Source organism: Hyperolius riggenbachi, chromosome 4 (assembly GCF_040937935.1).
Source record: "Hyperolius riggenbachi isolate aHypRig1 chromosome 4, aHypRig1.pri, whole genome shotgun sequence".
Taxonomy (NCBI): domain Eukaryota; kingdom Metazoa; phylum Chordata; class Amphibia; order Anura; family Hyperoliidae; genus Hyperolius; species Hyperolius riggenbachi.
In genome coordinates, this window is record NC_090649.1 from 79452138 (window position 1) to 79469783 (window position 17646).

The 17646-nt window shown below is 42.8% G+C and overlaps 1 protein-coding gene across 1 annotated transcript in view; it reads right to left on the reverse strand.

Moving 5' to 3' along the window:
- Positions 1-8828: 8828 nt before the first annotated feature.
- Positions 8829-17646, reverse strand: part of LOC137571308 (uncharacterized) — a 130915-nt gene continuing 122097 nt past the window's right edge. Inside the window, exon 2 of the mRNA XM_068280258.1 lies at positions 8829-9641. Within this exon, the coding sequence (XP_068136359.1) occupies positions 8883-9629 (747 nt within the window). The 5' untranslated portion in view covers positions 9630-9641 and the 3' untranslated portion in view covers positions 8829-8882. The remainder of the gene's footprint in view (positions 9642-17646) is intronic.

Sequence of the window (17646 nt, forward strand, 5' to 3'; positions counted from 1 at the left end):
TTCAGTGCCGGTTACTTTTGGAGAAGATGGTGCATTGTGGATGGGTCAGGGGCCAGAGGAGCAGCACCCCGTAGGTAAAAAGTCTCACCCCAACCTTTGTCCCCTCAATGTACAAACCTCCCTTATGGGGAGGCTCATTAAAAACAATATATATATATATATATATATATATATATCCCCAATGCTTAGTGCCCTTTAAGGCCTCCATTGCAGACCTTTACTCTCCGCTGCTGACTTTGGCCTCAATTCACTAGAGAAGATTTAGTAAGAGATAAAAGGTCGGTATTTTATCTCATGCGGTATTTTAACACTTTGTTTGCAATTCACCACTGTGAGAGGATAGAGAGAGGAGAGTTCGGTAGTGCGATATGGATGTGAAAACTGAGCGATAAACGGTCGATAGTTATGCGGTGTTAATGATTTACATGCAATACTTTGCCTCTCTGGATGCTGGAAGTAAAGGATTGTGGGTAGGAGGAGGAGGAGGAGGTTATTACCAGCATGTGACCGCAGAGGGTTTCCCTCCGTGTTTTTTGACCCTCTCCTTCCATTACAAATCCCTCCCTCTGTTCTGCATAGTAAGCATACTAAGCAATATTAATAATTTACAATATTAGGTGGATGGGTGAAACGGAGGAGGTATTTGGATACATATTTGCACTCCCTCCCAATGAAAAATGTATCCAGATTCCTCCTTCGTTTCACTCATCCACTTAATATTGTAAATGCTTAATATTGCTTAGTATGCTAAATAGTGTAAAGGGGCTGCTCTCTGGTGCCTGAAATTTGTACAGTATAAAGTGTTACTGTGTGCTGCTAGTAAACTAGCTGCAGAGTGAGCTGCTCTCTGCTGCCTCCAGTATGTACAGTATAGGTTGTTACTGTGTGCTGCTAGTAAACTAGCTGCAGAGTGAGCTGCTCTCTGCTGCCTCCAGTATGTACAGTATAGGTTGTTACTGTGTGCTGCTAGTAAACTAGCTGCAGAGTGAGCTGCTCTCTGCTGCCTCCAGTATGTACAGTATAGGTTGTTACTGTGTGCTGCTAGTAAACTAGCTGCAGAGTGAGCTGCTCTCTGCTGCCTCCAGTATGTACAGTATAGGTTGTTACTGTGTGCTGCTAGTAAACTAGCTGCAGAGTGAGCTGCTCTCTGCTGCCTCCAGTATGTACAGTATAGGTTGTTACTGTGTGCTGCTAGTAAACTAGCTGCAGAGTGAGCTGCTCTCTGCTGCCTCCAGTATGTACAGTATAGGTTGTTACTGTGTGCTGCTAGTAAACTAGCTGCAGAGTGAGCTGCTCTCTGCTGCCTCCAGTATGTACAGCATAGGTTGTTACTGTGTGCTGCTAGTAAACTAGCTGCAGAGTGAGCTGCTCTCTGCTGCCTCCAGTATGTACAGCATAGGTTGTTACTGTGTGCTGCTAGTAAACTAGCTGCAGAGTGAGCTGCTCTCTGCTGCCTCCAGTATGTACAGTATAGGTTGTTACTGTGTGCTGCTAGTAAACTAGCTGCAGAGTGAGCTGCTCTCTGCTGCCTCCAGTATGTACAGCATAGGTTGTTACTGTGTGCTGCTAGTAAACTAGCTGCAGAGTGAGCTGCTCTCTGCTGCCTCCAGTATGTACAGCATAGGTTGTTACTGTGTGCTGCTAGTAAACTAGCTGCAGAGTGAGCTGCAGCAGCTGTGAAAAAAAACAGATATCTCCAGGTACATTTAGGGGATAAATAGATCTAAAATAACGAATGGCCACACACCCTTTTTTCCCTCGTGAATTGTGATTTTGAGAAAAAATAACGACTAACTATCGCCTATTTATCACACATTTATCGCATGGATTTCTCTCTGTCGATATTTCACCCTATACTTCTGGAGAATTGCTATTTGGAGATATCACAGGAGGTAAATTACCTCCCATAAGATAAATAGGTCGGTAATCATTTGAATTGAAGCCTTTGTCTCTGTCTCCTTTGTATTTGTACTGTGGGGTTTCTCTGGGAACTCAAAAAATTATAATATTGTGCAAAAGTTTATTTATTTAAGTAATATCACTGAGTAATTTCAGGTGAAATAAATATATAAAATAGACTCATTACATGCAAAGCAAGATAGTTCAAGACTTTATTTGTTATAATTTTGATGATTACGGCTTATGAGAACCCCAAAATATCAGCCCATTAGAATATTGTGAAAATGTTCAATATTCTAGGCTCAAAGTGTCACTCATATCAGCTAATTAATCCAAAACACCTGCAAATAGTTCTTTTTGTACATACCGTATTAGTTTCACCTTTAAAAGTGGACTTTTGCATTATGTTCTAATTTTTCGAGTTTCACAGGTATTTGTAAATAGTGCTCAACCATCAATAAACATTATTTCATTACTTCCTGGGTGTCTGACCTTGGGATCCTGCAAAAAGTTATCTAGTTTGTTTACACTGACCTGTAATGCTGGGAATACACCATATGTTTTTCCGCTCAATAGATGGGTTTGATAGATAATTTCCGACATGTCCGATATTCCTTCCGATCATTTTTTTGGTTGATTTCTCATATAAGTGAATGGAAAAAGATAAGAAAACTAGCAGAAAATATGAGAATAGAGCGGAAAAAGCGATTGGATGTAAAATCGAGCAGGAAAAACTTACCATGTGTACCCAGCCTTATCGATACAGTACAATTTAATTATCTATTAGAAGGATCTATTAATTTCTAACTGGTCCAATTGGATTGCAATAGATTTTGGGTACTTATCAATGAAAAATCTATCGCAAAATTGATCTGAAACAATTTGGGCGTCTACACACGATGCAATTTCTTATCAGATCACCGGTCAATCCGATGGAAAATTGTACCGTGTACATGAGGCTTAATAGTATTACCTGGTCCAGATCTGGGAGGAGATTCCCCAGGACACCATCAGTTGTCTGTTTTGGTGCACGCCCCAACATTGTCAGGTATGTACTGTATAGAAGCGTGTGGGGCCATACCAGCTACTGAGTACGATTTTACTTTGCTGCAATGACATTGTTCCAAAATGAATCACCCTGCCGCATTTTTTTAGGTGGTTTTTTTGGGTGAATTCAGCCATTTGTAGGATGATCATTTTCATGTGTCATCCTTTCATTCCTAACACATTACCCGGTCCGCATCAGTGTAGATAACCAGAACGATTTATTTTTATACTTTTGAGATCTTATCTGCTTTCCATTAATTTGTGAGCAGTGTATAATAAACATTATAACCTGGGCTCTATAAGATGAGAACAAGATAAAACAGGAGCGCTCTATGGTGCATTAACGTTTTATTACTGTAAAAAAAGGAATAAAATTGCACTTACAAGATGTAAATGCTTTAAAAGCATATCGCCCAACATCCGGGCTGTGAGGTATCCCTTTATCCCTCTCCTTCCTCTCTCTGATGAAGGCGTAGGTACGCCGAAACGCGTAATGATGCTACAGGCACTGAACCAGAGGTCCTGACGATCCCACCCCATCCCCAGGTCTGATATCCAGCTCGACATCCCTGCTACTGGCCACAGCGATTGGGAATTGGAGGAAGGAGAGGGATAAAGGGATACCTCACAGCCCGGATGTTGGGCTATATGCTTTTAAAGCATTTACATCTTGTAAGTGCAATTTTATTCCTTTTTTAACAGTAATAAAACGTTAATGCACCATAGAGCGCTCCTGTTTTATCTTGTTTTCCAGTTTTCATCTTCCCTATGAGTATTGGAGCTTGCTAATTGGTGGCATCTGCAGGAGTAATTTCTCCAGGATCTTACACTCAGTTGGAGCGCGGTTATTGTTGTTTGAAGCTCTATAAGATGAGACCACTTTATAGAGGGTCACTAGAGGGGGGCAACCATATATTATACAGGGATAATAGACAAAGGGCACTGCAAATGGTGTGTGGTACAATACATGGAATCACCGTAGTGGGGGCAGGGGGCGATGACTCTATAACAGGACGAGATACTGAAAGTGGACCTGAACTTTTGCACAAGACAGAAGGAAAACATAGAGAAATGCACCCTGTATGTATTTAGAGAGTTTAGCCTGTCTAATGCCCCCTCATCTGTAATTGATCACAACTACAATCTGATCTCTCAGCTGTTGTCAGCTGGCTGCCTTGGCAGAGCAGCTAATTTGTAAACACAGGATGGTAACCCTATGTCTGCTTCCATGAAAGCAGGAAGTAGACACACCACAGTTGTATTGCAGGATTTGTATCAGCTGTAACAAAGGAATATTTTTCTTTAAAGGGAACCTAAACTGAGAGGGATTTGGATGTTTCCTTTTAAACAATACCATTTGCTTGACAGCCCTGCTGATCTCTTTGGTTGCAGTAGAGTCAAACACCTAAAACAAGCATGCAGCTCATCCAGTCTGACTCCAGTCAGAGCACCTGATCTGCATGATTGTTGAGGGGCTGTGGCTAAAATTATTAGAGACACAGGGTCAGCAGGACAGCCAGGCAACTGATATTATTTTAAAGCGGTATCATCACCATAAAAGTTAAATTTCAACAGCAACTGGTCTGAGTGTATTAAGCGATAAAGATGCTAATCCTGCATTCAAAACTTTTTCTGCTGTTATGATTTGGAGTTATCACATACTTTAGGAGCACTGGCCCTTTAGTAGTCGGTGCCAAATAATTGCATGCTGGGGGTTCTTTTTATCTATAATGTATTCCTCCTCTGTCCTTTATTTCCCTGCCAGCTGCTTATCTGAAACCTAATCCCCTACTCACTTGTGTTTACAAGCAAGGCTGAGGCGACTCAGCGATTGGAGGAGACAAGAAAAAAAAGTAAAGGGCAGAAATGACATCACGAGTTAGCCTTAACTGTGGGCAAAAGACATGGCCCCCACCGGGAACAGAATTCTCGTAATTTACTATATAACATTCACTGAAATCAAAACGTGGACAGTATAATACATGTGTTATGTAAGTAGATTAAGTATCTACTTCTATATGTGTTTTTTTCCCCTGACATAGTATGGCTGATCCTACTGCTTTAAAAGGAAAAATCTATATCCTTCTCAGTTTAGATCCCCTTTAAAGGTTATTATGCTGTTGCCTATCTTCTAGAGCAGAGAGTAAGTTCTGACTTCGGGTCCACTGGAACAGGAGACGAGTGGCATGTAAAAGGGGCACCATAACAGAGAATGAAAAGGGGGCTAAACCTGGGGGCAATTACATCTAAAGTACTGATGAGCAATTTTTTATAAGCATACCTTCTATTATGAGCATGATATGTAAAATATAACATATCCTCATTCATTTCTTCTTAATTTTTAACATCACTGTTTTGTTTGTTTTTGGTACAGAGCAAGGAGAAAAAAGTACACAAAGAAAAAATATATCTTTATTTTAAAATCAAATATCACTAATGTCAGCAACATCATTTAGTGTTATGATAAATGTGAAAACAATGCAATCTGGATAATAGTACTTTTTATTTAAAAGAAATTGCTTAGATATTATAAGAAGTGATGCAGCTATTGCTGAATCGATAAGGACATCGCTGAGAGGTGTCAGAGGTGCATAAGCTGAAAACAACCTCTAATGCCGTTTACACGGATCGCATCGCTGTACTATGTGTGAAGACGGCGGTTTCTAACAGTCTCCCGAGGAGCGATTGCCGCTCGGAGACTGAAGAGGGGGCGGAGCTCTGCAAAAACAGCCCTGCCTCCAGCCGGTCCTGGAGCTGCCGCTGAGGCCATGCCTATTGGCGCTAGCCGGTCGGCAGGTAGCTAAAGAGAGAGGGATATGGAGGCTGCCATATTTATTTCCTTTTAAGCAATACCAGTTGCCTGGCTATCCTGCTGATCCTCTGCCTCTAATACTTTTAGCCATAACCTCGGAAGAAGCATGCGGATCAGGGGTTTCTGACATTATTGTAAGATCTAACAAGATTAGCTAGTGCAGCCAAATAGATCAGCAGGGCTGCCAGGCAACTGGTATTGTTTAAAAGGAAATAAATATGGCAGCCTCCATATTCTCACGTCAGTTGTCCTTTAAGTTTAATGGTGCAAGCACCACAGAAACCAGCCTTCATATGACCGTGTGCCACGGTGCTGCGACAGGGCCATATGCATAGCGTTACCACTGGCTAGTGACATACTTCCTGCTGGGCAGGAAGTACATCATTGGGATCCCTGTCAGTCCACGCATGCGCGTCATGATACATTGCACTCCCATTGTTTACACTTGCTGCATCGCCCATTGACTTGCATTGCTGCATACTCCGTGCGGTAGTTACAGCTCACTTCCGGCGCACTGCACCGCATCACCTTGCCTTTGCAGCGGGATTGTGGCGAGGAAGCGTAGCGCAGGGCGACGCAGTGGGTAGGTGTAAAAGGGGCGTAAATGACAACTATGTAATGTCAACCATCTTCTTACACACCTTTGTTCCAGCGCTGGGTTCCTGTAAACATATTCAATAAAATAGTTGAATATGCTTGTCATGTCTCTGTACAGGCGTGGTGGTACAAGCATGGTTCGGGCCTGTGCCATAGCATGAACCTACTCAAGGATGACTTTCTCCCCCTTCATGAAAGGGAAGAGCGTCCCAGGCAGCAGAGGAGGATCGGGAAAGCCTCTAGACCATAAATGTCAAACTCCGGCCTGCGGGCAAAATCTGGCCCTCAGAGCCATTAGATTTGGCCTTCAAGTGGTTTCTCCACTTTACATTATGTTTGGCCCACTATAGACCACTAGGTATGCTATATTGGAGGTGAAGCCCTAGATTACCAGGGAAGCCATATGGGGGAGGGAGGGGGAAAGCACTAAACACCAGGGAACTGTATGGGGGACACCTTAGAACTTTATGAGGGTAGGAAGTCACTAGAAAGAATTGCATATGCATTTTCCATAGCACATAGTGAAAAACACATATGCGATTCTGCCTAGTGTGTTCCTACCCTAAGGGAAGATGGTGCCCAATAGACATCAAGATTGACCCGCGGCTAGGTCATTGGTGTACAATTTCGGCCCACTTTGTATTTGAGCTTGACACCCCTGCTCTAGACCATACAGAATCTTTTCACTGCATAGGTAAGAAACTGCTTTTTAAAGTATACCTGAGCCTGAGCTCAGGTACAAAGTGAGATACTTACCTTAAGAGAGAGAAGCCTCAGGATCCTATTGAGGCTCCTCTCAGTGCTCTAACGTTCCTCCTCGCTGAGTGTGACCCCCCCCCCCCAGAAGAATCACATCAGGGCCACGCACCTCCTCTTTCATGAGTGCCGCCGCGCAGAACCTACGCAAGCACCCCCGTGCATGCGCAGTCAGCCGTAGCAGCTCCGTGTTACTGCACATGCGCAGCCGTGCTTGACTACCGGGGCTGATTAGAAGATAACGGAGAGGACGGCGAGGGAGCCCATAGACCTCATGGGGCTGGGGGAAGGCCAAGGTAAGTATAAATATACCCTGTTTGGTGATGTCAGATTCACTTTAAGAATAATTGCAGCATTTAAATAATATATGTGGCCATTATCAGGTTTACACATAGCTCAACTCAAAACACTATGTTAAATAAATCCCCCGAAAGTACTGTTGATAATATACTACGCAAGTCTGAAAACAAATCTTCATAATTCCTCAAGGTGCTGGTTAATAGGCTAATATTACGATTCTTATTGACTTACTGTATATGGCAATGTCATCTTAGATAGTGCTGTACAAATATATACACAATATATAATACAAAAGAATGACATGGAAAAGCAAGGGCAATACATGTAATATACTGATGTATAGCACACCTGGTGCAATGTACAGAAATAGGAGTTAACAAGAATTAACAACATAAAGACAAAAACAGAGACACGCTTCCAGTGTGAATGTGGCCATAAACATTCACACTGGAATGCTCTTTTTCTTTAGTTAATTACTCAGTTTTAATGATTAGGGCAATTGGGACAAGAAATTATGAACTTTCTGCAGTATCACGAACAGCAATAAAACACTGACAGAAGCTACAACCTTTATCAAGACCCACGACTTGAGAAACGGTTGGGAAAATATCTCTTGGCTTCCTGTCTTGATGTCTCAGACAGGAAGTGAAGGGAAATCTCTCTAGCTGTGACCAAAACCGCAATAAAGACAAGACAGAATCTGTAAACCCCTCTTCTTTCTATCCAGAACTGCATGGAGAAAAAAAAACTGGGGTACAAGCCCACCTGTACATTGGCCATATTTCATTAAAGGGACTCCGAGCAGTGCAGAAACTTTGGAAAGATGCATATCATTTTAAAGCTCTCTTTCTCCTCTTTCCAATGATATATAAACCGCTACCCTACGCCTTTTAGTTTTCGCTATTTTCGCGATTGAAATTGCCGCGGCCGCGATTTCAATCGCGAAAATAGAGAAAACTAAAAGACGTAGGGCAACGATTTAGGTGTCGTCAGAAAGAGGAGAAAGAGAGCTTTAAAATGATATCCATCTTTCCATAGTTACATTGTATTACACAGGGCGACTTTTTGTCAAAGTCAGCAGCTGCATTCTGCTGAATGGAGCTGCTGACACTGGGGAAAGTGTCGTCCTGTGTAATACAAGTAACTATGGAAAGATGGATATAATTTTAAAGCTCTCTTTCTCCTCTTTCTGACGACACCTAAATCGTTGCCCTACGCCTTTTAGTTTTCCCTATTTTTGCGATCGAAATCGTGGCCGTGGCAATTTCAATCGCGAAAATAGCGAAAACTAAAAGACGTAGGGTGGTGGTTTATAGATCATTGGAAAGAGGAGAAAGAGAGCTTTAAAATGATATGCATCTTTCCATAGTTTCTGCACTGTTCGGAGTCCCTTTAATAAATAATTAATATTTCTCCTGCAATAGTTGGCCTTTGCATGAATTAAATTAATTTTCAGAGCTCAAGGAGAGGGTTATTCAAGCTTCTTCAGGAAGTTGTGCACTTTCTCCTGCAGGGCGCAGTCCAGGGAATTACTCATGCTCATCTTTTCCATCTGCATCTGCCGTTTCTGCCTCGCCGCTTCCCTCTCGGTAATGTTCTCCAGGCGAGCGATACCACTCAGCTCCTTGTAGGTCAGCACTTCCATGCTGCTGGCCGGTCTCCTCTGCAGGGCGGACGAGGCTCTAGGCTTCCTCTCAGACTTGTCGGAAGTTTGGTCATGCTTCCTTGTGGCATCGACAGTCCTTGTCTTGGTATTGTCTGTGCTTGGAAAAATTCTTATGCCGGTGACCACAGGTATTAGTCTCGCTCCTGGATGTTCATAGACAGCATGAGAAGCACTGAATGAACCCTGAGAAAAAGGAGGAGGAGACCGTTTTGAAACTGAAGTATAATCGGGATGTAGTTCTGTGCTGGCAGGTAACCGGCTCCTGCTGACACCAGAGTAGTGTTTATCCTTTTTGTAAGTATGGATCTCATCCAGGACTTGATCCAGTCTTGACTGAGGAGTAATGGCCCTCTGGGTGAGCAAGATTCTCTTTTGTTTGACAATGCTGCCTACGGCTTGCCTCAACTTTATGAGGCCTGCATAGTGCTGGTAGTGCAGGCTGTCCAGCTTCTCACACAGATCCTCATCCTCTCTCTTGTTCTGGATGTAGGCATTGGTTATAACTGGAGCAGACTTAGGCCTGGTTTTGGGAGACTGATCCATTGACGACATGAGGTGACTATCCTGTTCATGCAGAAGACACAAAAAGTAAGAAAAAAGTCAGAGAAAAAATAGTAATCCAACAAACTTATGAATATGGGGAGTCAGTTCTAATGTGTTTGCATAGTGAAGATAAAGGCAAAAAGAAAAACCCTGACACAGCATGAATGAGTCCTAAGGCGAGGTACATGCCATGGCAGGTTTGTGCTGTGGAAAGTGACATTAGATACACTGGCACTGTCCATGGCACAAACAGTGGTGTAGCTAAGGAGCTGTGGGCCCCAATGCAAGTTTTACAATAGGGCCCCCCAAGCACTCTATACATAACAATTGATAAGGGGCACCAAATACTGTCAATGGCAACTACAGTGTCAGAGGTGCAAGAAGGGGATGGGGAACACTTTGTTAATGATTACCACTATTCAAAGTAACTAAAGAAGTTATGATTATGAGCACAGGACCAATAGAGAGCAAATATTGCAGTAGAGGGAGGGCCTCTCTTGCCCAAGGGCCCCGATGCGGTCACAACCTCTGCACCTCCTATTGCTACGCCCCTGGGCACAACCCTCTAGTTCAAAGAATGTCTGTTGTGTTTGTTGCTTCGGACAAAGAGGTCTTCTTTACCAATGTGCCTATCTTCGGAACTACTCAGGTTCGTAAGTTAAGTACTTCCAAAGGCTGCCTGAAGAGCACCAAAGACCTAGCAGGACCTAGCAAGAATAACTGGAGGGACCGAGGACTGAGAAGACTCCAAGGTATCCAGAGCCTTTCCCCTACTTAAAGAGAACCTCAGAGGAAACAAAAACAAAAAAGTCATACATACCTGGGGCTTCCTCCAGCCCCCTTCAGCCTGATCAGTCTCTTGGCGCTGTCCTCCGCCTCCTGGGTTCTCTAGGGACTCCCGATAACTATGAGATTCAGGGCTTAATGTTCATGCACAGACCGGCCGCACGCGCCCGCCACGTGCCCATCGTGGGGAGCTAAATGTGGAAGTGCTTGCAAATCGCTCTATGCCAGCGCCAACTGGCCCTTACTGGCCGAAGTTACTGGTTGCCCTTACAGAGGATCCAGGAAGAGGATGGTGGGGGATCGATCAAGCCGAAGGGGCTGCAGGAAGCCTCAGGTATGTATGATTTATAATAAGGATGCTAACCAGACAATCCAATAGTTAAAATTACTATTACTTTTCTTGTTGATAAATTATAATTTCCCAGTTTATCTGACTCTTATTAGGTACACACAAAATTTGGTACGCACAAAGGAAGTTGCAGGGCATGCTGGGTTGTCCTTTTTTGCTTCTCTACTTCCCCTCAGAATGCAGCCTAATTGGCTGAAGCCTCTTTCCCTTCTGTTTTCCCCTCCCACACCTCTGTTCCTCTCTGATTGGCCAATATTTCTCATGCTGAGACACATATGTTATGTAAGTAGAGCAGGTATTTATCTACTTGTATACCTGTATGTGTTGTTTTTTTCTGCAATATTATGGCTGATAGCTCCTCTTTAAGCAGTGTGGAAGCATTATGGCAGCTGTGGAATGGCACTGCACTCCATCTCTCTTCTCCTCTCTGTGATAGGCTGGTTCAGTTCACAGGTAGAAGCAGAGGGAGGACCTATCGCTATCAGGTCGCACTCATAGATGACTGAATCGCTTAGCAGTCTTTGCAAAGGCAGAAAGCTGCCATGTACATTTTTCAGAAAAGGGACAAGTGTTTGTGTGTGGTGTGTGTGTGTGTGTGTGTGTGGGGGGGGGGGGGGGGGGGGGGGGGCAATGATTTGTAGTTACACACCTGGTTAGAGCTATTAGGTATCAGAGTACTGAATTGTAACAATGAACTTCTAAACATAAGAAGATGACATGAGAATGATAAATAACCATAAATACGAATTTAGGATATACAGTGTCACCTTGGTTTGTGGGCAGAATTCATTCTGGAAATATGCTTGTAATCAAACGCACTCTTATATCAAAGCGAATTTCCCCATAAGAATTGATGGAAACTGAAATGATTCATTCCACGATCCACAAACCGTTATAGAAAATATTTAATACAAAGTATTGTACTGTATAAAGTAAAAATACACGCAATAAAACAAAGTAACTTGCACTTTACTTTAACGATTTAGTGGCATCCTAACGTATTAAAACGTCATGCTTTACCCTATTAACAGCAACAAGACGTTTTAATACATCGCGCGTTCCCACCGCTGCTACCGCCGTGTGCGCGCCGCTACCGCCGCCGTTTCCGTCGGGATCCTGTGCTGAGTGTTTAACGAGTGTTCACTAGTGCCATCTTGTGGCCAAAAAGTATATTACATGTACAAAATACATACATTTACAAGTACATACATGTGTAATAAAATTAATAAAATTACACTTCCAACCCTCCCCCCCCCCCCCCCCCCCAAAAAAAAACACTTGTAAAAAAAAAAATCAGCTTAAAATAAATAAATAAATAGTTGCCTTAGGGACTCAGCTTTTTTAATCTATATTTTATGGGGGAAATTAATTTTAATTTATTACATAGGGGCTTGTAATTATGGCCAGAACAAAAAAAAACCAGAACAGAAAAATAACACCTATATTTCAAAATAATATACTGTCGCCATACATTGTGATAGGGACATAATTTAAATGGTTTAATAATCGGGACAACTGGGCAAATAAAATGTGTTTGTTTTATCCACAGGAGAATTTTAAAACTATAATGGCTGAAAACTGAGAAATAATGATTTTTTTTTCTCATTAAAACGCATTTAGAATAAAAAAATTCTTAGCAATATGTACTACCCACAGAAAGCCTAATTGGTGGCGAAAAAAACGAGGTATAGATCATTTTCTTGTGATAAGTAGTAACAAAGTTATTAGGGAATAAAAGGGAGGAGCACTGACAAGTGAAAATTGCTCTGGTCCATTAGAGTGAAAACCCTTGGGGGTGAACTGGTTAAGGGCTTGTTTCCACTGTTGCGACGCGATTTCGGCCGCATTCCGACGCTTGTAAAAACGCATGCGGATGCGTTTCCACATGCGTTTTTACCCGCGATTTCGCATGCGATTTCGCATGGCAGGGTGCCATGCGAAATTAACCATGACACTGCCAGGGCTAAATAAAATTGAAAAAGGTGCGAAATCGCACGCGAAATCGCGGGTAAAAACGCATGTAACAAACGCATGCGTTTTTACTATTAAATACATTAGCGGCGATTCGCACGGATTCCCGACGCAGGCGAAATCGTTGGCTCTTTTGTGCGTTTTTTTCACGCTGAAAAAAACGCACCTCAACAACGCTACAGTGGAAACAGGCCCATCCACTTGTATTACATGTGCGGATCTGCATGCGTTGGACGCATGCAGATTCGCGATAGTGGAAACGAGCCCTAAAAGAATGGTGGCTGGTGTACGGGAGAGGAGAGGATGAGGGTTATTGTGTAGGAAGACTTTCACTATAACTAACAATCATTGCCATCTGTTGGCTCACTACAATATTTTTTTTATTTTTGTGCATCTTTAACAAAGAACTGATCCAATGACAGTTGCTTTTGCCTCCTTTTGAGCAATTCACAGAAATGTGACATTGAACAGTCCCTAAATTAAGTACAATCCTGCAGCGTCAAGCAGAGAACACCATCGGCTCAGTTCAGTGCCATAACTATAAGTCATGCGGTCCCCCTGTGGATCTTTAATGGGGCTTCTCTCAACAATTACACCCCTTTCCCTCACTCTCTTTGGTGACCCCGCAGGGGTTCATCTGCTAGGGCTCATAATCTCCACACCCATAACTGTTGCCACAAGCTCACTTGATCTGAAAAACGGACCTCTATATTGAAGGGAAGGAGAGTAAGTAATTGTGGCCCCATAGCTCTTAGTCCCCCCTGCAGTTGCAGGTGCTTCTCCCCTATAGTTTTGCCCCTGGCTCAGTTGCATATATCTTCTGTGCTTGTACTGTATATCAAGACGTTGCTTGCTTATCAAGTCAAAATTTCATAACATTTTTTGCTCATCTTGAAAAGCACTAGTGAAGCAGGTTACTTGCAATTCAAGGGAAGATCATCACAGAGAGATAGCAAGACGGTTGTACAGATGTCTGATAAGAATTTAAAAAAATCTCAGATCACTAATCAGAGGACATGATCTGCGCATGGAGGAAAAACGTTTTAGCCATTTATTTAGGAAAAGGTTCTTTACAGTAAGAGTGATTAAGATGTGGAATGCATTGCCACAGGAAGTCGTTATGGCAAACTCTATACCTGCATTTAAAGGGGGCTTAGATGCTTTCCTTGCGTTGAAAGACATCCATGGCTACAATTACTAGGTTATGCCTAATGATGTTGATCCAGGGATTTTATCTGATTGCCATCTGGAGTCAGGAAGGAATTCTTCCCTTTTGGGGCTAATTGGACCATGCCTTGTGGGGTTTTTTTCGCCTTCCTCTGGATCAACAGGGGTATGTGGGGGACGGGCTGGAGTTGTACTTTGTACTGGTTGAACTCGATGGACGTATGTCTTTTTTCAACCAAAACAACTATGTAACTATGTAATGAGACAAAGATCTTTTTGTGGAGAATAAAGTTATTATTCTGAGTTCTACCATTCAGAAACACATCAGCCAGGATTTGCGATAAGAACATTACATTCAGAATGTCACTGCCATTGTTTTAAAACAAAACATTTAAAAAACACACACAAAAGAAAAACCTTTTAACTTCAAATAATAACCCCACAGACACACATATTAATCTATCCTATATGAAGAGGGGAAGGAGAGATGATCGAGTGGCACCATGCATTGGGAACCTCCTCTGATGTTACCACGGGAACAATAGCCATTAGGGGACAGCGATTCATCCAGACTGATCATTTGAGGTGAGACCAGCAACATTGGGGGACACCTGTGTACACTTGAGATTTTTATCTGAAATCATCATGGAAAAATGTTTTGGTTTAGGACAATCTACAGTGTTTACGTAGCTTAAGCTGGCCACTAACGGTCCAATTTCTAGCTAAAAATCGTTCAAGCGATCAGAAATTCTGAACGGATGAAAAATCGTTCACTACGCCATCAACTAACCAATCATTGCTTCCTATCTATCACGACCACCAAGAAAATCCAAATTTTCGTTCGACGAAAATTCATTCGGGCGACATTTTTTTTCACTCGTTCATAATCGATTGTGTCCACCAATGGAGATTATTTACAACCAATCCGATCAGAATTTCTGATCGCTCGAACGATTTTTTGCTAGAAATTGGACCGTTAGTGGTCAGCTAGAATCCTTCCATCCTTCAGATTTTCAGTGTTTTTGTGGCTGCACTTGTTATGGGTGTAAAGATCATGATGGCCACACTTGTTTTATGACGATTTTGAGACGGGCCCCAGGCTGAGAAGGGCATGGGAAGGGGTGTGCACATTGGGGGCCCTATCAAAGTTTTGCTGGGGGCACCATGAAATATAGTTACAGCACTGCCTCCCTGACCTCCTCCACCAGGCTGTTCTAATGCTGAGACCCCTGATGTAGCTCCAGTATGACTGGCCGCATTGTGGAGGTGCAGGAGGACTTGAGCCTGTGCAGTAGCGCAGAGCATGAACCCAAAAGCTGAACTCATCTGGGTCCCTGTTAATGTGCAGGTGTGAGCTGTCTGCGCCTGCACAGTGCTCCCGAGCTCCGGCGACAAGTGCTTCTCAACGGGCTTCAGGGAGTCCTAGTGCTGGAACAGTGAGGAGGAGCAGGATGGGGGAATCTTCCCTCTATTAAGGTAAATACCCATTTGAGGCACTTTTTGTTCACTTCAGGTACACTTTAAACAGTAGAACTGCCTCTTTGGACGTTTATGTGCAGCCCTGTTGCTATGGGCGTGCAAATAGTGCAATCGCACCGGATTGAGTGGCAGGAAGGGGGGGGGGCCAGCGGCGGGGGAAGCGGGCATAACTGTTACAACTCACTTTCCACTGTCGATCCCCCTCAACCTCCTGACGTGACCACATCACAGGGGGCGTCTGGACATGTAGAAGATAGAGGCTGCGGGGATCGGTGGCAGAAGGTGAGTTGTAACAGCTATGCCCGCTCCCCCCGCCGCTGTGCCTATACTCGGGGCACCTACCTATCTAACCTATACTGGAGGCACCTACCTAGCTAACCTATACTGGGGGCACCTACCTACAGTATCTAAGGTATACTGGTGGCAACTAAATGGGCTAAATTATACTGGAGGCACCTACCTAGCTAACCTATACTGGGGGCAACTATGCCTGTCTACCTAAACTGGGGAGACATATAGCTGGTTAACTATACTGCGGGCACCTATACCTGTTCTCTACGGTTCTTCACGATTTTTACACACTTGCCCGGGTGCAATTTAGCCAAGAAACTGCCCTGCTGTTTATGTGATACAGTCCAATACTGTTTTCCAGTGATCTAACAAAAGAAGGGGGGAGCTCCTGAGACTTTCCTATAAGAATTTTGGTTAGCATAAATAAAAATAAACGTACACAGTACTTAATCTCTTTGATACTACAGGGTATTAATGAGCATGGCTACAAATTACCTTACGTACTATAATTAGAAGACAAAAATGGATTAGTGAGTATAACACCCGTGCAGACCCGTGGCTGTCTCTTACCTCGGGTTCAGCGTATCCTTTAGTTCAGTATTAGGAGATACAGCAGGTGCAATAGATGTAGTCTGGTGACCAGCTCTGCTCTGTGTGCTTTCCTGCTGCTCCAGTCTGTAATAGAGTGAATTGATCATGCAGTGTTTGCAGAAGTCATCTCTTCCCGTTAAGATGTGGGAGGTCTGGGCTTTGTCACAGGGACAATGTCTGGGTACATAACTGTTTGCTTTCTGAAAGTGGATACGGCTATTGAGTTATGGAAAACTCGGTGGTTGGGTGCTTTCCACTTAAAATATTCACGCATACAAAAGTTTGCTTGGCAAACATAACCAACAACAAACGTTGGAGTAGAAGAATATGGAACTGTACACGTCTGTTCACGGGGCTTGCGGTGGAGCCATAACAAATCAAGAACTCCCTCACCCCCACCCCAATTATAAAGCAGGCCTGATGTGTACATAGATGTTTACATTTACTTAGTAAACGTTCCCCATTATTAATGCTTAATAACATCTGTCCTTTGCCCTTTTTCTCTGTAGCCAGAAAGCCCCTTCTCCATAGAGCTCCTGTGTGCACCCATATAGCACACCACAAGGTCTGTGAACTACTGCATACAAGTCATCTCCAGAATGAGAAACTGGATACTCGGGTAACTGACAGCCCATGTCAAAGAAAATGCAGCATCCCTCAGAGGCCCATATGCAACTCACTTTTTTCCCTGAGTTTTCTCCTAGGTGACATTTTTACACCTTGTCATATAAAGCCTTATAAACCACCAGCAAACAAGAAAATGACTCAAAAATAATTTTGATAGTACTTTTCACCAAGTTTTAGGTACTCTTTCAATTGTAAAATGCTTAGAAGTTATTTTAAAGAGAAGATGAAAATGATCTCCTACGAGATAACTTACAGAATGCATTTTTCTGCCTCTGATTAAGGTATACATTTATAAAGCAGTATGAAGATTTTCACTGGTTCATTCAATATTTTTATTTCACAACATTTTACAAAGCTACAGTAGGCCATATGCAATTCAATTTTTCTCCTAGGAGATAATTTTTCAACTTTTTTTTAAAATAACTTTTCAGTATTTTACAAATGAAAAAGTACTAAAAAGTAGATGAAAAGGTACTTGCAAAATTATTTCCTTGCTCGCTGGTGGTTTAAAACGGATTTTATTGACAAGTTTTAAAATATCACCTAGGAGAAAACTCAGGTGAAAAAGTGATTTGCATATGGGCCCAGTATGTCTAAATAAGATGGCCACGACTGTAAATGTTTACACCTGATACAATTCTGTTACTTATTACTGCTTTTTAGTAATAGTAAAGAAGAATAAAACGAAAACCAACAAGAGGGTCAGCAGTAAGTCAGTATGCTTGGCTATTTTATTGCTTAAAGTGAACCTGAGACAAGAGGGCA